This window comes from Rhinoderma darwinii, chromosome 3 (genome assembly GCF_050947455.1).
Source record: "Rhinoderma darwinii isolate aRhiDar2 chromosome 3, aRhiDar2.hap1, whole genome shotgun sequence".
Classification (NCBI taxonomy): Eukaryota; Metazoa; Chordata; class Amphibia; order Anura; family Rhinodermatidae; genus Rhinoderma; species Rhinoderma darwinii.
This window is the reverse complement of record NC_134689.1, coordinates 268,542,694-268,564,819: the sequence shown is the minus strand read 5'-3', so window position 1 is coordinate 268,564,819 and position 22,126 is coordinate 268,542,694. Positions and strand designations below refer to the sequence as shown.

Sequence of the window (22,126 nt, the reverse complement as noted above, 5' to 3'; positions counted from 1 at the left end):
AATTTTCCCTTAATAACCGAGTCAGTAACTCGTCAGGGGTCTCCCCCTTTTTCTGTAATTTTGGGTTTAATCCACGGTTCTCCTCCGTTTCACCTGGTAGTTCCAACAATCCCGAGGTAGAGGTCGTTCATCGGGAACTGTGCACAGTCTGGGCCCAGGTTCAGAAGAACCTAGAGGCGTCCCAGAGCGTACAAAAAACTCAGGCTGATAGAAAACGTTCTGCTAACCCCTTGTTTATGGTCGGGGATCTGGTGTGGTTATCATCTAGGAACTTGCGTCTTAAGGTCCCGTCCAAGAAGTTTGCTCCCCGGTTTATTGGGCCGTATAAGGTCATTGAAGTCCTCAATCCTGTCTCCTTCCGGCTGGAGTTGCCCCCATCTTTTCGTATACACGACGTGTTTCATGCCTCCCTCCTTAAACGCTGCTCCCCGTCCTTGGCTCCCTCGAGGAAACCTCCTGTTCCCGTTCTCACCCCTGAGGGGGTGGAATTCGAGGTGGCCAAGATTGTGGACAGCAAGATGGTCCAAGGCTCCCTCCAGTACCTGGTCCATTGGAGAGGATACGGGCCTGAGGAGAGGACTTGGGTACCCGCCCGGGATGTTCACGCTGGGGTATTGGTCAGGAAGTTCCACCTTCGTTTCCCCAGTAAACCAGGTCCGCTTAGAAAGGGTCCGGTGGCCCCTCATAAAAGGGGGGTACTGTAAAGGATCTGGGAGGCACAGCTTCGGGGTTAACTTCCTTAGGTAATCAGTCTTCACCTGAGTCTATCTCTCTGAGACTGACTCCAGCTTCCACCACTCAGGCTGGCAGGCTTAGGAGTGGGAGAGCCTATCGCAGCCTGGCCAGACTCAGCTAGCTCCCGCCCTCTGTCTATTTATACCTGCCTTTCCTGTTCCTCCTTGCTTGTGATTCTTTTCGTGTGGTTTCCTGGCCCAGCTACAGCTCCTAGCAATTTGATCCTGCTCCATTCTGACCCTGGCTTTCTGACTACTCTTCTGCTCTGCGTTTGGTACCTCATGCTCTCCTGGTTTGACTTGGCTCGTTCACCACTCTGTTGCTCATGGTGTTGCCGTGGGCAACTGCCCCTTTCCCTTTGCTTTATATTCCCTTGTATGTTTTGTCTCGTGCACTTACTGAGCGTAGGGACCGCCGCCCAGTTTTACCCCGTCGCCTAGGGCGGGTCGTTGCAAGTAGGCAGGGACAGAGTGGCGGGTAGATTAGGGCTCACTTGTCCGTTTCCCTACCCCTATCATTACAGTTAGATGGAATTTTGGCCCACTCCTCTTTGCAGATCATCTGTAAATCATTAAGATTTCAAGGCTGTCGCTTGGCAACTCGGATCTTCAGCTCCCTCCATAAGTTTTCGATGGGATTAAGGTCTGGAGACTGGCTAGGCCACTCCATGACCTTAATGTGCTTCTTTTTGAGCCACTCCTTTGTTGCCTTGGCTGTATGTTTCGGGTCATTGTCATGCTGGAAGACCCAGCCACGAGCCATTTTTAATGTCCTGGTGGAGGGAAGGAGGTTGTCACTCAGGATTTGACGGTACATGGCTCCATCCATTCTCCCATTGATGCGGTGAAGTAGTCCTGTGCCCTTAGCAGAGAAACACCCCCAAAACATAATGTTTCCACCTCCATGGTTGACAGTGTGGACGGTGTTCTTTGGGTCATAGGCAGCATTTCTCTTCCTCCAAACACGGCGAGTTGAGTTAATGCCAAAGAGCTCAATTTTAGTCTCATCTGACCACAGCACCTTCTCCCAATCACTCTCAGAATCATCCAGATGTTCATTTGCAAACTTCAGACGGGCCTGTACATGTGCCTTCTTGAGCAGGGGGACCTTGCGGGCACTGCAGGATTTTAATCCATTACGGCGTAATGTGTTACCAATGGTTTTCTTGGTGACTGTGGTCCCAGCTGCCTTGAGATCATTAACAAGTTCCCCCCGTGTAGTTTTCGGCTGAGCTCTCACCTTCCTCAGGATCAAGGATACCCCACGAGGTGAGATTTTGCATGGAGCCCCAGATCGATGTCAATTGACAGTCATTTTGTATGTCTTCCATTTTCTTACTATTGCACCAACAGTTGTCTCCTTCTCACCCAGCGTCTTACTTATGGTTTTGTAGCCCATTCAAGCCTTGTGCAGGTCTATAATCTTGTCCCTGACATCCTTAGAAAGCTCTTTGGTCTTGCCCATGTTGTAGAGGTTAAAGTCAGACGGATTCATTGAGTCTGTGGACAGGAGTCTTTTATACAGGTGACCATTTAAGACAGCTGTCTTTAATGCAGGCACCAAGTTGATTTGGAGCGTGTAACTGGTCTGGAGGAGGCTGAACTCTTAATAGTTGGTAGGGGATCAAATACTTATTTCTCTGTGCACAATGCAAATAAATATATATAATTTTGACAATGTGATTTTCAGTTTTTTTTTAATATAATCTATCTTTCACTGGTAAAATTAACATAGCCTAAAAATTCTAGACTGTTCATGACTTTGACAGTGGGCAAACTTACAAAATCAGCAAGGGATCAAATACTTATTTCCTTCATTGTATATATATATATATATATATATATATATATATATATATATATATATATATATATATATATATATATATATATATATATATATATGTATATTTGAACTGCACTGTGTAGGCCAGTTACTTGCTGTATACCCCACAGATTTTGATCACACTTTTCAAACAGCAATAGTTTACAGCACCTTAAGGTTTTAGGGTGATCTTAGGTTACTCTGGAAACAGGAGCATTTAAATTATACACTTTAATATGGGTACTAAAATCTTTTGAGACCAGTTTATTACACATGCCAACTGACATAAAATAAATAAAATAATTATATGCATTTAAATGTTTTTTTTTATATGAGGAAAATATTCGGAGGTAAACCCTCTCCCTATGCCTTAATAGTGTTATTCTATCACATCAAGCAAATATCACAGTAACTACTAAGTACTTTTTTTTCCCACTGCAGGGCAGCTACCTAAATTACCCCATATTTATCCCAGCAAAGAATTGTTTATCACAGTTTTCTATTTCAACTTTCTTGCCGTGATTCAGATGAGCGAAATTAGAGCATCTTAATCATCCACTTAACGTAAAGTGAGATATAAGTTATGCAGTTTTATTAAACTGATTTTAAATCACTCCATGAAAATGCCAAGATATTTATGTTGTGTCAAGTGGATTGGCTTATTATAAAACTGTAGCATACTATATACCAATAATCACACCAGCTATACCGAGCCCTGAATGTTCCTCCAGTTTAATCACAACATTTAAGAATTTGCATCGGTGACATTCGTGCTTAAAGTTGTTTTATTGTTATAGATTGTGCCTTCATTCTATTTTTTAATTAATTCAAGATCAAATATCCCCAGCAACTGGGCATAGGATGGATGTTTTTTAATTATCTGAAAAATCATAAAAGAAAGGGAATAGAAAAGTATTCACTCCGGGGAAGAGATGCCAAGTGCTGCAGCCAGGTTTCAATGCACATTACAAATTCTATGGGCTTTTCAATCCAGCAGAGGGTAAAATGAGTCACAGTTTCAATGCGGATGATCTGAGCGTGTTTTGCATTATTATTCTAAATCTTATCGAAATAAACAGATTAAATGACTTTCGAGCAAATCAAGAAAAAAAACGGTATTATTTTTTTAGAATGGATCTTGTGTTAATTATATGTTTGCCAACCGAGACAAAAGCAGAAGAAGAGTCAAGAATTTGTTCTTGATAGACTTTCTAGTCAATTTCATTTATACTTTGAGGTTTGAGGTAGTTGACAATCCGAACTCAAACTATCCAAAATCAATGCCATACACTGTTGAGAACAGATATGGTAAAACAATGATTTGACACTTTGACAGTAGAACATTTAATCGTTACTCAGTGAAAGCAGTAATCTTGGTAACAATATTACGTTTTTAGGACTGGATAAGCAGTTTTTCCATGCCCAATTAATCACAGTTAGTAAATACTAGAAACTGATTTGCAATTGGTTGAAAAGTTTTAAAATATCGACATATGGACTCAAAATTCAAAAAACTAACCGTGCAATATAGTTACCTTACCGATTCCGCTATGATCTTCCTCTACTAGTCTCGCGCGTCCCCTGGCACCGCTGTTGTTCCTGCGTGCTTACTGAGTGACATCTAATGTGGTTGCACTTTGTGTGATTGGCTCGGTTAATTGCTCGTAACAGTATTGATTTTCCGTCCATAGTGATATTGGAAAAACAGGAGCAGCAGGGCGCACACAAGACTGGCGGTGGGGGACCAAAACAGGAGCTATGAGATAACTAAATTGCATACTTTCTTACTTTTAAGTTTTGAGCCTGTATTCTGATATTTATCTCACTGCTCAATTTGGTTCTGAGTTTTGAAAACACATACTAGATAGTTACTTAGTAACTAGTTACCTGACACATCTACTCTCTGGGGTTAAGAAGCATAGAAACACCTCAGAAAATACAATGTGAAAGTTCGGACGTGGCCTAGATTGAGTTTAAGGTTTTTTTCCCCAACATACTAACCATACACCTTTTATTTATGATTGCATTTGAATACTTATAGTTAGATTATGAAGAAATTAAGCCTATAATTCAGTTTTAATGATAATTTGGATTATCTTTGTACTGTAAATATTAGTGTGATTAATCACCGTTTTTTCTGTTTCTGTTGTTTATTAACATTATAAAGGAAGTGCGAAATCACCAAGCTTTTTTTATCTGTTCCAAGAGATGCGTAGAAATCCTTAATCCCCTTATGACCTTTAACCGGGAATAGTGATCATAGCAACCAGCATATGATTAACAGATTAGCCATCACAAAAAATAATAGCTCTTTAATAACACTCATATCACAACAGATTATATTCAATATATATAAATATGCAGAGAGCTGAATAAATAGGGACATTATTAAAAATATAAATTAATATCTTTTTGTTTTTTTTGTTTAATGCCATGTTTTCAGATATGCTATATTTACATAGACATGTAAAATGTTAAATCAAATATCTTGAAAATGAATGGAACAGAGGAGTGATTTGTTATTGGTTTAGCCAGGGCTGGCGTCTAATTCGGCAAACCCGGGCAAGTGCCGGAGCCCACTACCCTTGGGGGGCCCACCTGCTGCCGGGTGCTGACGCTGCTGTCGTCATGGCATCACTGTCTATATATGGACAGTGATGTCATCAGGAGAGGAGTCCAAGGCAGAGTGCTAGTAGTGCTCTTCCCGGGACTATGGCTCTGGGGTTGCCCCTGACAACACTGTCCATATATGGACAGTGCCATCAGAGGCTTCTCCTGAAGCGGAATCCCCAGTCAGAGCGTTGGCAATGCTCTGGCTGGGGATTCCACTCCTAGAGGGAACCCCAAAGGTGCTACCTACAGGGAGGGGGCTATGTGGCACTACCAGGGAGGTGGGCTGTGTGGCACTACCAGGGAGGGGGGCTGTGTGCCACTACATGGAAGGAGTGGGCTGTGTGGCACTACCTGGGAGGAGTGGCTGTGTGGCACTACCTGGGGGTGGGGGCTGTGTCGCACTACCTTGGAGGGGGCTGTGTAGCACTACCTGGGACTAGGGCTGTGTGGCACTACCTGGGAGTGGGGCTGTGTGGCACTACCATAGAGGGGGCTGTGTGGCAGTATCTGGGAGGAGGGGGCTGTGTGGCACTATCTGGTAGGGGGACTGTGGCACTACATGGAAGGGTATTGTGTGGCACTATCTACAGAGGGCACTAAATTTATGGGGTACAAACTGGGGGCATAACTTATATATGGGGGCATAAACAGGGCCTAATGTCTATATGGGGCACAAAGTGACATTTTTTGCCATTTTACTGCTGCTGTGAGTTCCCCCGCAAAGGGGCCTACCTTTGTGTCGCCCAAGGTCCCACATAAACCTGGAGTCAGACCTGGGTTTAGTGGAAGCTTGTATAATAGGATGTCATGTGCAGAGCCAAATACAGTATTTTTCCTGAAACACCCATATGAAAAAAAAACTAATTTATGACGAAGCACATGCAAAACGCGCATTGTGGCAGAGCCATGGACACGAACTGTCATTTAGGATGTGTAATATTTATGCTGACATTCAGAGTTGATACCTATGGCATGATAGTTTTAATTGAGGGATTTTCAGAGCATATTGGCATCTCTACTAGCTCAGATTTTGTTGTCCACATTGAGACTTTGCACTCTACGCATATTTGTGTTACGGTCGACTTTAAGGCTAGGTAGTTAACTTATTGGAGTAGCAAAGTAGTGGATCATAAATACCTACATAGGATTCTATTTCCTAATTAATTAATATTATAGTATGTCATAGGTCTTGACTTGTGGGATTAGTAACGTGTTTAGTATTTCAAGTGTTTTTCCATCCAATGTAATTTTGTGTATGGTATTTTAATTTGATATAAAATAAGATTCATATTTTTTATATGGGAAACTACTCTGATATATTCTTATATATTCCTATATCCTTAGACTGGAGAAGTTTAAGTCCCATGTCTGAATTTATTTATGTGGCTGAAATTTTGGTTTATCGTATGAAATAAATGTAAAAAAAAAAAAAGACACTGCAGTAGTGGTAGTGGATTGTGTTTTTGTTGCATTAATAAATAGTATAATCTCCTGCTGGAGCTATCACTAAACTACACATGCTTTTTAAGGTGAATTTACTGATGTTTTTTTTGTTTGATCCAGATAAAAGCATTTTAATAAATTACAATAAACAATTTGTGTAAATAGTTAAATGCACTGTTGAAGTCGTATCCGTTTTGTGAACTCCACATCGCGTAGCCTTGTTGTTAATATTTTTGATTAAAATTAAACAAACTTCCCTAAATTATTGGAGGGCAATGACAACCCAAAAAGTAGTGTTAGGGCATGACCACACATGGCGGAATTCCTCCGCAACTGTCCGCATCAATGCCGCACAGAATCTGCGTTGCAGATTCTGCAGCGGATCTGCACAAAATGTGCAGAAAATTGATGCGGACTGGCCGCTGCGGACTGCAGGAAAAGTGCTTCTCTTCTCCCTATTCAGTGCAGGATAGAGAGAAGGGACAGCACTTTCCCTAGTGAAAGTCAAAGAAATTCATACTTACCGCCCGTTGTCTTGGTGACGCGTCCCTCTTTCGGCATCCGGCCCGACCTCCCTGGATGACGCTCCAGTCCATGTGACCGCTGCAGCCTGTGCTTGGCCTGTGATTGGCTGCAGCCGTCACTTACACTGAAACGTCATCCTGGGAGGCCGGACTGGAGACAGACGCAGGGAGTTCTCGGTAAGTATGAACTTATATGTTTTTTTACAGATACATGTATATTGAGATCGGTAGTCACTGTCCCGGGTGCAGAAACAGTTACTGCCGATCGCGTAACTCTTTCAGCACCCTGGACAGTGACTATTTACAGACGTCTCCTAGCAACGCTCCCGTCATTACGGGAGCCCCATTGACTTCCTCAGTCTGGCTGTAGACCTAGAAATACATAGGTCCAGCCAGAATGAAGAAATGTCATGGTAGTAAAAACAATACGCTCCGCAGCACACATAAGATCTGCGGACTTCATTGCGGAATTTTGACTCTCCATTGAAGTCAATGGAGAAATTCCGCCATGAGTCCGCAACCAGTCCGCCACTGCTCCGCAACAGACAGAGCATGCTGCGGACACCAAATTCCGCTCCGCAGCCTATGCTCCGCAGCGGAATTGTACGCATCGTGTAAACGAACACTGCTAAATTAAAGTGAAAGTCAATGGAGAAACGGCTCCGCTGCGGATTAACGCTGCGGAGTGTCCGCAGCGGAATTTAAGTGAAATTCCGCTATGTGTGAACCCGCCCTTATAGTGTCATCAAAAAAAGGTTATTCATTGTATAATGAAAAGCTATACCGTTTTCTAAAATACTTTCTGTGTCAATTCCTCACAGGTTTCAAAATCTCATCTTCGAGTTATTCAATAGGAAACGTCATTGTTTAGTTCCATAATTGTAACATTTCCTCTGGTCATGTGATGGTCACACAGGTGCACAGTTCGCTACAGTATAGTTATCATAGATGTGTCTTGTAATGAACCATTCACTTGTGGGAGCATCACATTGGCTACAATTGTATCACTTATACAGATATCTAAACCTTTATAATGCATCTTAAATTGGTTCTATGGTTTGTTATATATAAGTCCCAAACAAAATGTAGTGGTAGCGGTCACATTTGCTAATATTTGAGTCCAAATTTGAAAAGCACATATATCTACGCATAGCTACAGAGGGAAACAATTTGCTTACATTTGCTACTTGACCATATGTAGTAAATGAAAAATGGGGCACTATATAATCATTTAATAACATCACAAGACTAGATGTCATGTTGTGGCAATTTAGGGAACAGTAAAATCTAAAGATCCAACAGCTCAGAAGCAAGAAGTGCCTGTAAATGTGCAATGTGCAATGAAAATGACTATATATATGTGTATGTGTATGTATATATATATATATATATATATATATATATATATATATATATTCACTCCATTTTGTATATTCAAGTAAATGGTCATCACATTATTATGAACATCATGCCAATATGTAATCTAGAGGATGACACTATGTCACATAGTTGATTTTCCAAAGAGAAGTACGTAGCATTACTGTGTACTTACAGTAATATCTGTGATGGTACAAGTAGAGACAAATCTAGACTGCTGTGCATCATTACATATAACGTATGCAGAGGTGTCCTCTGCTACTAAACCTGTTCTGCATGCCGCTCTTGGGAAAGCATTGAGTGCAGTCAAGCAAGAGTTTATCATCTGTAGGTTACATCTTGAAACTGAGCTGTAGTACAGTGCATTTCGAGTCATCTTGCCCTTCCGAGAGTTGTATTATTCCTTGCACAGCAAATTGTTTTATATCTATAAAATGAACTAAGTAAGCCCTTGAGGCATCTGTTAAACATACTGAGAAGCTGGTCTGGTCCACGCTACTGCTCTGTATTCAGTTCAAGACATAATTATATGTGTCTGCTTTAGAAAGATCATCTGCAAGGATGAAGCATGAAGAACATAGCCTTTTCATTTTGCGGTTTATAAATATAATTATAATTTCGCCCATATTTTACTCATCAGCGCCTGAACACACAGTAGATCAGTTATCTCCAACCTGTGGTTCTCCTGTGGTTGTAAAAGTTAAACTCCCAGCTGCAAAGCTGTTAGGGCAAGCTGAGAGTTATAGTTTCACAATAGCTGTAAAGTCACAAGTTGGAGACCACTTCTCTAGACATTAGTCAACGATGTCAATAATCAAAGATCAAAATGAAAACAAATCGTTTAAAAAAACTGTCTGACACACATTCACCAGATATATGCATTTACATGATTTGATAGAAATAATGGGTGCATCAACTCAGCATTATAATAAAATTAAACTAAAATTAACTAAAATAGAGGGATGGGAAATTAATAATTACCTAGATAGGGCACAAAGTTCTTAAAAAACACAAAACTGTTATGTATAGTTATTGACATTTGGCTCTCTCAATTATGTCCTCTACTCCTCTTCTACTTTTAATGTCCTCTACTCTTCTTCTACTTTTAATGAAACAGTGATCCCATTATGAGCTGGCATCACAAATAATGAACTTGTTAAGCTACTGCTATGATTATGACGTAGTGTTTACTTTTTTAGGTCCTTCCCTAACTTTTAAGCTGATAAGAATCACAACAGGGGCATATATATACAGGACATATTCATTAAAGGGGCTGTGCTACCCATGAATTTAAAAAAACAACTTCTTACAATGGTGTAAAATAACAAAAGTAATAATACTCACCTTATCAATCCCCTGTTCTTCCTGCTCCAGCGATAAAGTTTCGACACTTTACACCCAATTACTGGTTGTAGCGGTATCCTAAGCAATGTCGCCAAATGACGTGTCGTCATGTGGTAGGTGGAGCAAAAAGAACAGAGATCGGCGGGTAATTGGGAAGCATCGGCTTTGGAGCAGCAGGGGATTGATAAGTTGAGTATACATTCTTTTGTTACTTTACACCTTTTAAGCAGTTTTTTTTTTAATTTCATGGTGTTGGACAACCCATTTAAGAGTTAAAGTAAGCTTGGTCATTTTTTCCCCCCAAACTATGTTTGCATCAGACTTTTAGTTTGGCTTTATTGTATGTTAGGCACTATTCAAACTATGAGGCTCATTTTAAGAGAAAAAGCCACTAAAATCCAGGTATTTTTGGAGCTGATTTTTTAAGTGTTTTTGATTTTTCCAAGCATTTTTGAAGTGCTATTTGAAGTGTCAATGGGAAAAACCAGTTTGTAAAACCGACTTGTCACCTCTTATGAACTACGCAGTATATTTCCCAATGAAATCCAATGGGAGCTGTCGGTAGTCGTATTTCAAGTGTATTTCGAAGCTTATGAAGGAGGATATAGCTGTTAGACACTCTGAAACTCTGGAAAGCAGAGAGATTACATCTGGGCCAGAGAGGTAAATTGAGTGTCGTCAGAAGTGGTACTGACAGCCAACAAATTTTAGGAGATGTCCCAGGCCAAAGTTGTAAATGGAGATGACAAATGAGATAAGGGTCCTAATCAAAGAGCTTTGAGGGACACCAACAGAAAGAGGACAGGATGATGAGGTGGTGGGAGTGGAAGTGGAAGAAACTGAATGTTTAGTCAGTGAGGTATAAGGAGATCCAGGAGAGGGCCAGAGATGAGAGCATTTGTAACAGGAGGGAGGGGTCGACTGTGTCGAAGGCAGTAATGTCAGAAGCCAGATTGTAAATGGTAAAAAAGAGAATTGCATGAGAGGTGGGAAGACCGGTAAAGGTAGTGAGATGGGGTGATCGTTGGACAAGAGGACAGGCCGAGGGATGGCTTCTTAAGGATGGGTGTGATGGTTACACCAAGAAGGGAAGATGCTAGTAGATAGTGATAGATTGAAGAGGTTGGTAAGGGCTAATATTAATCCAGTAGTAAGGTTAGGGATGAGCTGGGATGGAATTGGGTGAACTGCACATGTGGTGAGGTGTAATTTGGAGAGTAGGGTGGAAAGATTTTCATCAGTAATGCTGAAGAATCAGATTATGGGAGAAGAGTGCTGAGCAGTTGTGAAGAGGGGTCGTAGGGACTGTAGGATGAAGCTTGCTCTAATTTTGTGTTTGAAATGTTTGGCAAATGCTTAGCTGAGATGAGAGATGTGGGATGGTGTGGGAGGGAGTGTTGAATAATCGTTTGCGTTTGCAGGACAGAGAAGATATGACACTAGTGAAGTGGTCCTGTTTAGCAGAAGTAATTGCAGAATTTTGAAGTTAAGAAGTGCTTAACAGTATGTTGCAAAGTTTTCCTTGGAGTGGGTTTTCTTTCAATGTTGCTCTGCAACCCTGGAATCTCGCCTCAGTTTAGACAGTATTATTGGAAACCTTTCATATTAAAATATTCTATTTTCTCAACTATGCTTTAAAAAAGAAACCCGAAAACACATTATTATGTCAAAGAAAAATCAATATGAATCAATAGGAAAGATCCGTGATGAGCACAAGCTGTTTTGTTAGAATGCTGAGCACTGATTAGCATTGCCGTGGTAACTATAAACATAGTACTTATGGCTGATTAGCATGATCTTTCACGGTAATTATGTTTCTTTATTCATACCTTCAAAGTGAAATGCTAATTGTTTTATTTTGTATTGCTGCGCTGTAACCTTTCACTGTAGGAAAGGCAGGTGTGCCCTACTTCTGCATATGATAAAGCCCTCTCATGATTAGCAGTCAGGAGTCTCATGTTAGTATGGATTTTGTCAAGCAATATGGCAGCATTATCTCTAGTAATGTTGGCGTAATGTTTGTGTTGCAACAAACCTATTTAAAATGAAAGCATTCCTCCAGTCAAAAAGGAAAACTTGGATTCTGCTCCTTATGTGTAATACCTGTAGGCTCGAGCATTTATACTTCAGTCTCGAACATTTATGTTTCAGTCTTTAGTTTCTGACACAAAGAAGAAGCTACATCACTACAACCATGTCTACTCCTACATCTGTTTGAAAGTCAAAGTCAGTGCCTAGAATCTGCTCTTTTCCTCTCTCAACTCTATTTTACTACCAGTGATTTTAAAGAGGCTCTGTCACCAGATTCTCAAACCCCTAGCTCCTATTGCATGTGATCGGCGCTGCAATGTAGATAACAGCAACATTTATTTTTTTTAAAAAACTTTCATTTTTGGCCAAGTTATGAGCTATTTTATATATATGCAAATGAGCTTTGAAATGGACAACTGGGCGTGTATTGTGTTTTTAACTGGGCGTGTTTATGTGTATGACGCTGACCAATCAGTGACCAGTCAGCGTCATACACTCCTCAACATCTGCACGCTCCTCTCCTGAAATATTCTGTGCTTCTGTGAACTCTGCTCTTACCATTGCATAGCTCTCAGTCTGTTACCTCTCCTCCACTCCTGTCCTCAATAACACCTTAACATGATTGGCAAGTCACCACCCCGCACAAGATCCGCACGCTCATCTCCTGAAATACTCTGTGCTGCCTTAAACTCTGTGGACAGGTCAGGATCCTGTTTTTTTTAAATGCTGCTGGGGAACCCGCTCGATCCACTATATAAGACTGCACCTCCACCCTCTTCTGCCCCAGTCACTTATTCCCAAGCACTGTAAACTTTCAGATTGATTGCGCTGTGAATATTCGGAGAACGTGATTGGTTTATGTGCAGGGTAATGAACATACAGACAAGCAGTAGAAGACTGAATTCAATGAAATGCTCAGCCCTTAGTCAGTCTTCTACTGCTTGTCTGTATGTTCATTACCCTGTCGCCATACATACGCCCCCTGTAGATAACGCCAGAGTCCCCCCTGTAGATAACGCCACACAGAGTCCCCCCTGTAGATAACGCCATACAGAGTCGCCCCTGTAGATAACGCCATACAGAGTCCACCCTGTAGATAACGCCATACAGACCCCCCTGTACATAACACCATACAGACCCCCCTGTAGATAACACCATACAGACCCCCCTGTAGATAACGCCATACAGAGTCCCCCCTGTAGATAATGCCATATAGAACCCCCCTATAGATAACACCATACAGAGCCCACCTGTAGATAATGCCATACAGACCCCCCTGTAGATAACGTCATACAGACCCCCTGTAGATAACACCATACAGAACCCCCCTGTAAATAATGCCATACAGACCCCCCTGTAGATAACACCATACAGACCCCCCTGTAGATAACACCACACAGAACCCCCCGTAGATAACGCCATACAGACCCCCCCGTAGATAATGCCATATAGACCCCCCTGTAGATAGCGCCATATAGCGCCCCCCCCCCAAAGAAAAATGGCCTGTAGTTTGTCCTACAAAAGAGATGTATCCCCTATTCACAACATAGGGGATACATGTGTGATCGCTGGCAGCGATAAGGAGAACGGGGGACCGAAAGTCCCCCCAAATTCTCCATGACTAACCTCAGACTTCCGCAGTCTGCACAGTTCAATAAAAATGAAAGGTGCGCTGGTCACGCATGTGCACAAGCGCGACCAGTGCACAATTAATTTCTATGGAGCTGCAGACAGACCCCGGAAGTCCGATGTTTGTCATGGAGAACTTCGGGGGACTTTCGGTCGCCCAGTCTCCTTATCGCTGGGCGTCCCAGCGATCACACATGTATCCCCTATCCTGTGGATAGGGGATGCATGTCTTTTGTAGGAACAACCCCTTCAGTGGCGTCACGCTGTATCAGCCATAGCAACACCAATTTAGCTAATTTTTAAATGCACGAGAATGTCTTGGGACACTTATTGTGTACAGAGGGCAGAGATGGTAGTGTACTGTATATGTTTCTGTTTTTATATATCTAATTTCAGTATGTGCAGGGACTACAGATCTGTCGTATAGTTTGTTTTCACGTTGCTAACTTTGCAGAACATATGTATGCTAATGAATACCTCCTTTAACCACATATGATACAATTTAAGATACAATTATATATATATAGACCAAAGAAACAACGTGTAGTTTGCTCAACTACTTTAGGATTAATCTGTGGGGATACATCTAATACTAATATTGATTAGAAATTGTTTATTATTCCAATATTGGTGTAGCTTAACACAGAGGACATATTATACTTCTCACTGTTTACATTAAATTATTATAATATGATAATTAATTGAATTATTTTACCTGTGTGTGGCAATGCATCGCACTAGGGGGGTCTGTATGGCGTTATCTACAGGGGGGACTCTGTATGGCGTTATCTACAGGGCTACTCTGTATGGCGTTATCTACAGAGGGGACTCTGTATGGCGTTATCTACAGGGGGGACTCTGGCGTTATCTACAGGGGGGGTCTGTATGGCGTTATCTACAGGGGGGGTCTGTATGGTGTTATCTACAGGGGGACTCTGTATGGCGTTATCTACAGTGGGGACTCTGTATGGCGTTATCTACAGGGGGGACTCTGTATGGCGTTATCTACAGGGGGGACTCTGGCGTTATCTACAGGGGGGGTCAGTATGGCATTATCTACAGGGGAGTCTGTATGGCGTTATCTACAGGGAGGACTCTGTATGGCGTTATCTACAGGGGGGACTCTGTATGGCGTTATCTACAGGGGGGACTCTGTATGGCGTTATCTACAGGGGGGACTCTGTATGGCGTTATCTACAGGGGGGACTCTGGCGTTATCTACAGGGGGGGTCAGTATGGCATTATCTACAGGGGGGGTCTGTATGGCGTTATCTACAGGGGGGACTCTGTATGGCGTTATCTACAGGGGGGACTCTGTATGGCGTTATCTACAGGGGGGACTATGTATGGCGTTATCTACAGGGGGGACTCTGGCGTTATCTACAGGGGGGTCAGTATGGCATTATCTACAGGGGGGGTCTGTATGGTGTTATCTACAGGGGGTACTCTGTATGGCGTTATCTACAGTGGGGACTCTGTATGGCGTTATCTACAGGGGGGACTCTGTATGGCGTTATCTACAGGGGGGACTCTGGCGTTATCTACAGGGGGGGTCAGTATGGCATTATCTACAGGGGGGTCTGTATGGCGTTATCTACAGGGAGGACTCTGTATGGCGTTATCTACAGGGGGGACTCTGTATGGCGTTATCTACAGGGGGGACTCTGTATGGCGTTATCTACAGGGGGGACTCTGTATGGCGTTATCTACAGGGGGGACTCTGGCATTATCTACAGGGGGGGTCAGTATGGCATTATCTACAGGGGGGGTCTGTATGGCGTTATCTACAGGGGGGACTCTGTATGGCGTTATCTACAGGGGGGACTCTGTATGGCGTTATCTACAGGGGGGACTATGTATGGCGTTATCTACAGGGGGGACTCTGGCGTTATCTACAGGGGGGTCAGTATGGCATTATCTACAGGGGGGGTCTGTATGGCGTTATCTACAGGGGGGACTCTGTATGGCGTTATCTACAGGGGGGACTCTGTATGGCGTTATCTACAGGGGGGACTCTGTATGGCGTTATCTACAGGGGGACCCTGTATGGCGTTATCTACAGGGGGGACTCTGGCGTTATCTACAGTGGGGGCCTGTATGGCGTTATCTACAGGGGGTCAGTATGGCGTTATCTACAGGGGGCTGTATGGCGTTATCTACAGGGGGCTGTATGACGTTATCTACAGGGGGATTGGGGCTGTAAGACGTTATCTACAGGGGGCTGTGTATGGTGCTATATATAGTGGGGCGCTGTGTGGTGAAATCTATAGGGAGGCACTATCTACAAGGGGGGGTTTTGTGATACCCAGCGGAGGGGGGGCCTCAGTCAAAAGTTTGCTATGGGACCCAGTCTTTCCTAGTTACACCCCTGAGTCCAGTAATACTAATCCTTATTAACTTGGGGATCAACAAAAAAATAAAATCCAGGGGAACCCCTATTGCTATTTCTATTTCAAAAAAGTTTGGTGTAGAACAGGAAAAACATTTTATATTCTATACTTGCCTGGCACCATGCCATGCATCTATGAGAAGGATGAAATCAGTGTGCCATCCCTACTATAAAAGTGACATCTCTTGCTGCTGCTGCTGTCTCCTTCGTACAAGCTGACAAGGTTTCAATGAACCCGACAATGCCAGGGAACCCTGATTAGGAAGCAATCCTGAAGTCAGTATCTGACTCACCAACAGACATGAATCCAGGTTTTTGATAATGCCATTGCGAAATGTCAGATCAATTGGGCGCCACCAGCACAGGGTTAGGTCTCCAGCTGAGATATGTGAAGTGCCATGAATACAACTTTTTTTGGAATATTTTGAGTCTTGTTTACAGTATCTTACTTTCTGAGAAACTGCCTTACAAGGTAGCCATTTAAATCACATTTTAGGGCTCTAGTCTTTATTTGGGGGACAAGCTTTATGCATACATTTCTCAGACAATATTGTCTGAAGCTGCTCTATGCTCTCTTAATCATCATTATTTTTTCTACAGCATCAGTAATCCAGTAAAGCTAGATTCACATGGAAATAATAATAATTTATGGTAATATGCTGTGATGTTGGCTAATGCAGAATTGTGATATATTAGTGTCCTGAGTTAACTCGTAAGGGTTAAGATCTGAATAAGCGACAGTGCAAACTAATTAATCCAACACTGATTAGATATCAAGTGAAAGCCGCTATTATCAAACCAATTAAATATGTTTGCAGTCCCGTCACATGCATTTATAGGACAAAACCTGATGGTTTTCTTTGCATCTTTTTTTCAGGACCTGTTGTTCAGTGTCTGTGCTCTGAATATCATCTCTACAATTGTCTGTGCTTTGGCCACAGCAATGTGCTGCATGCAGATGGTTTCTGCTGATGTTCTACAGCTGGTAAGTAATATGGAAAGGATTCAGAACCATTGGTTGTGTTTAAAAATCATAATACACTTTTCTTTGTAACCACTACAGCTTAATTCACATAATGTTTGTGGTGCACAGTTGGTATATATGCCAGAAAAATCTCCCATTGTACAGTATTCGCCTGATGTGCCCATGGACTTTAATAGCCAAACGTATGCCAAAGTGGTGTCATTTTGGCATATGTTTGCCTAACAGCCTTAACTCTGTTGAAAATCATAGTTGACTACACTTTTCAATTCGATTGTATTAAAAAAAAAGTATACCGGATGTATGTATAATGTCAGTGGCAGATGCATGTAACTGTATAGGCATATCGGTGGGACTGTTCAGCAGTATGCCACTATTAATTGAAGTGCCCTAATTAGTTTTCTTGAATTTTAGTGTTGATAAATGTAAGGTAATGCAACTAGGTCATATACATTAAATGGAATAAAACAGGGTATAAGATATGTAAAATGGATAATTTTCTTCTTATGCCTTGTTATTGTATTAAAACCAATAACAATTAATTTAAAAATACAAAAATAAAACTAGGGATAACAGAATAAAAGGAGGACCAGGGTATTCTGATTACAAGTAAGCTAAGCAGTAGTGCTCAATGTCAACCAGCAGCTGCAAAAGCAAGTACGTTTTTTTGGAGTATAAAATGAGAGATAAAAACCTGTGATTCAAATGTAGTATTACCCCTCTATAAATCCCTGGTAAGGCCAAATCTTGAATATAGGATTCCGTTTTGAGCTCTGCGTTGTAAAAAGGATATAGGAGAGCAAGAGAGTGTTCAAAGGTGGGCGACTAGATTATTAAATGGGATAAGCCGTCTCTCACAATGAAAGGCTAGGAATTGGGCTTGCTCAGCATGGAAAACATATGTCTGAGGGGTGGTCTTATCAACATGTACTGTATAAGTATATGTGTGGTCAATGCAAAGAACTACCACATGATTTATTCTTTACAAAGGACCAGGGGACATTCATTAATTGTGAAGGAAGGGCGATTCAGACATCAATATAGGATGGGGCTCTTTACAGTAAAATTAGTCAAACTATAGAAATTGCTACCCAAAAAGGCTGTAATGGCAGATACTACGTCAGCATTTAAAAAAAGGCTTCATACTTATTTAATCACCGCTGTGGCCAGTTTTGACCTTCCTGACAGAGCCTAATTTTTCAAATCTGACGTGTCACTTTGTGGCAATAACTTTGGAACGCTTTCACCTATTTAAGCAATTCTGAGATTGTTAGTCGTAAAATTTAGTCGATACATTCAGTATTTAATTGTGAAAAACACCAAAATGTAGTGAAAAATTGCAAAAATTAGCATTTTTATAAATTTAAATGCATCTGCTTGTAAGACAGATAGTTATACCACACAATTGCTAATTAATATTTTCCATATTTCTACTTAAGATTGGCCTTGTTTTTTTACATCCTTTTATTTTTCTAGGACATTACAAGGATTATAACTTGAAAAGAAATTTCTCAAATTTTCAAGTAAATTTCAAAAGGCTATTTTTTCAGGGACCTGTTCAGTTCTGAAGTGGCTTTGACGGGCCAATACTTTACAAACCACAATAAATCACCCCATTTAAAAAAAACTGCACCCCTCAAAGTATTTAAAACAGCATTTAGAAAGTTTCTTAAACCTTTAGGCATTTCACAGGAATTAAAGCCAAGTGGAGTTGAAATTTCCAAATTGCATTTTTTTGCAGAAATTAATTTTTAATCAATTTTTTCTGTAACACAGACGGTTTTACCAGAGAAATACAACCAAAAATATATTACATAGATTCTGAAATTTTTAGAAATAACATGTGGCCCTAGTTTGCTAATGGACTAAGGCACCGGCCTTAGGGCATGCCCCCACGTGGCGGAATTCCTCCGCAACTGTCCGCATCAATGCCGCACCTAATCCGGTTTGCTGATTACGGCTGCGGATCTGCCCAAAATGTGCAGTAAATTGATGCGGACTAGCTGCTGCGGACTGCGGTAAAAGTGCTTCCCTTCTCTCTATTATCAGTGCAGGATAGAGAGAAGGGACAGCACTTTCCCTAGTGAAGGTAAACAAATTTCATACTTACCGGCCGTTGTCTTGGTGACGCGTCCCTCTTTCGGCATCCAGCCCGACCTCTCTGGATGACGCGGCAGTCCATGTGACCGCTGCAGCCTGTGATTGGCTGCAGCCGTCACTAAGACTGAAACGTCATCCTGGGAAGCCGGACTGGAGACAGAAGCAGGGAGTTCTCGGTAAGTATGAACTTCTATTTTTTTGACAGGTTGCTGTATATTGGGATCGGTAGTCACTGTCCAGGGTGCAGAAACAGTTACTGCCGATCGCTTAACTCTTTCAGCACCCTGGACAGTGACTATTTACTGACGTCTCCTAGCAATGCTCCCGTAATTCCGGGAGCCCCATTGACTTCCTCAGTCTGGCTGTAGACCTAGAAATACATAGGTCCAGCCAGAATGAAGAAATGTCATGGCAAAAAAGCAAGACGCATCCGCAGCACACATAACATGTGCATGACAGCTGCGGACATCATTGCGGAATTTAGAATCTCCATTGAAGTCAATGGAGAAATTCCGCCATGAGTCCGCAACCAGTCCGCCACTGCTCTGCAACAGACAGAGAATGCTGCGGACACCAAATTCCGCTCCGCAGCCTATGCTCCGCAGCGGAATTTTACGCATCGTCTAAACGAACACTTCTAAATTAAAGTGGAAGTCAATGGAGAAACGGCTCCGCTGCGGATTTATTAGATTATATTTTATTCACAATGTCAGGTTTGAAGAGGTCTTGTTGTACCAAAACAAAGGAAACACCCCAAAAAATACCCCATTTTGGAAACTACACCCACAAGGAATTTATTCTGGTGTGTAGTGAACATTTTGACCCCACAAGTGTTTCATAGATTTTTTTTAGAATTAGGCTGTGAAAATTAAACATGTAATTTTTTTCCGATAAAACTTAGATTTTTTTTAATTTCCACAAGGACTAAAGGAGAAAAGCATTTCTACATTTGTAAAACAATTTCTCCCGAGTTCAGTATACCCATATGTGATATAAATGGCTATTTGGACACACGGCAGGGCTCAGAAGGGAAGGAGCGCCATTTGGCTTTTGGAGCTCAAAATTTGCTGGAATGGTTTGTGGAGGCCATGTCGCATTTGCAAAGCCCCTGTGGGGCCAAAACAGTGCATACCCCCCACAAGTGACTGCATTTGGGGAAACTACAGTCCTCAAGGAAATGATCCATGGATCTAGTAAGCATTTTAACCCCAGAGTTTGTTTGCAGAAATTGTTGGAAGTAGGCCTTGAAAATAAAAATATATTTTTTTTCCAATAAAATGTAGGTTTAGCTAGTTTTTTTTTTCATTTCCACAACTACTAAAGGAGAAAAAGCACCCCAACATTTGTAAAACAATTTCTCCCGAGTACAGCAATACCCCATATGTGGTAATAAATGGCTGTTTAGACACATGATAGGGTTCAGAAGGGAAGGAGTGCCATTAGGCTTTTGCAATAGTTTCTGCGCGCCATGTCACATTTGCTGAGCTCCTGAAGTACTAGCACAGTGGAAACACCCCAAAAGTTACTCCATTTCGGAAACTACACCCCTTGAGGAATCATCTAGGGTTATAGTGGGAGTTTTGACCCCCCAAAGGTTTTTTGCTGAATTAAAATTAAGCCGTGAAAATTAAAAATTAAATATTTTTTCCAATAAGATGTAGTTTTAGATCAGCATTTTTCATTTTCACAAGAAATAAAGAAGAAAATGCACCCCAACATTTCTAAAGCAATGTCTCCTGAGTATGGTAATACCCCATATGTGGTTATGAACTGCTGTTTGGACATATGGGAGGGTCAGAAGAAAAGGATTTTGCAGTAATGGTATGCAAAACCCCTGATGTACCAAAAAAAAAGTGACCCCATTTTAGAAACGACACCCCTAAAAGCATTTATAAAAGGGTGTAGTGAGCATTTAGACCCCACAGGTGTTTTTCAGAAATTAATACCCAGTGGATGATGCAAAGTGAAAATTGCAATTTTTTCACTGATATGCCATATCAATGCACAATATGTTGTGCCCAGCTTGTGCGACTAGAGAATTTTACCCTATAAATTGTTACGCAGGTTCTTCCGGGTATGACCATGCCATACATGTGGACATAAACTGCTGTGTGGGCACACTGTAGAACTGAGAAGAAAAGGAGTGCCATTTGGAGCGTGGATTTTGCTTCTTAGTAGCTTTGTTTGGAGTTTTACTGGTATTTTAGTTTATAATGTGGTGGTATATGTAATCTGTGCGGAGTACATCAGGGCATAATTAGAGGGTATAATAATGGGGTAAATTATGCAACTATCCATAGATGTGTGGTACGCTGTGAAGCAATCCATTATTCACAGGCCAGTGTTGCACTGATAAATGGTATCCTTTCTTATCCCCATATGTAAGACTCTGCACCTTTGGGGGACTTTTCCTCCTTTGTACATCGTGTTCCAAATTATTATGCACATTGGATTTTAGTGTCATAAACATTTAATTATGAGTTTTTATTGGCTTGTTTTTGTGGCTTTCACTGCGCGCCATAAATTACATGTGAACTTTATTCTGCGGTTCAATACGATTACGGCGATACCTAATTTAGATAATTTTTTTTAATACATTGCAGCTTTTGCAAAATAAAATCACTTTTTACACTCAGAGATTTTTTTTTTTGCAGGACGGGCTGTCATTTTTATTGGTACTATTTTGGCATAAATGTGACTTTTTATTACTTTTTATTCAATCTTTTGGGAGTAAATGTGACCTAAAAACAGCGATTCTGTTTTTCATGTTGTTTTTTACGGGTTCACCATGCAGGATAAATTCCGTAATAGTTTGATATTAACTACCATTTATGCATATATTTTTTTATATTTTGCGTTTTTTTTCTAATAATAAAATACTTATTATTGGGGAAAAAAACAGTCAATTTTGGGGTTACAACATTTTTATTAACGTTTTTGTTTTTTTGTCCCATTAGGGGACTTGAAGGCCTGAAGCCGTGATCGCTATTCTAATACACTGCACTACATACGTAGCGCAGTGTATTACAGCCATCATTCATACAGTACATTGACAGCAAGCCTATAAGGCCCCCCGGAGGCTTTCGTACAAGGCAGACACAGAGTGCCGGTGGCTAAAAACCCCTCAGATGCTGC

General features: G+C 41.4%; 1 protein-coding gene across 1 annotated transcript in view; it reads left to right on the top strand.

Annotated features, from left to right (window-relative positions):
* ENTREP2 (endosomal transmembrane epsin interactor 2) overlaps positions 1-22,126 on the top strand; it is an 878,750-nt gene that overhangs the window by 700,575 nt on the left and 156,049 nt on the right. Inside the window, exon 5 of the mRNA XM_075855203.1 lies at positions 16,787-16,894. Coding sequence (XP_075711318.1) covers positions 16,787-16,894 — 108 coding nt within the window. The remainder of the gene's footprint in view (positions 1-16,786; positions 16,895-22,126) is intronic.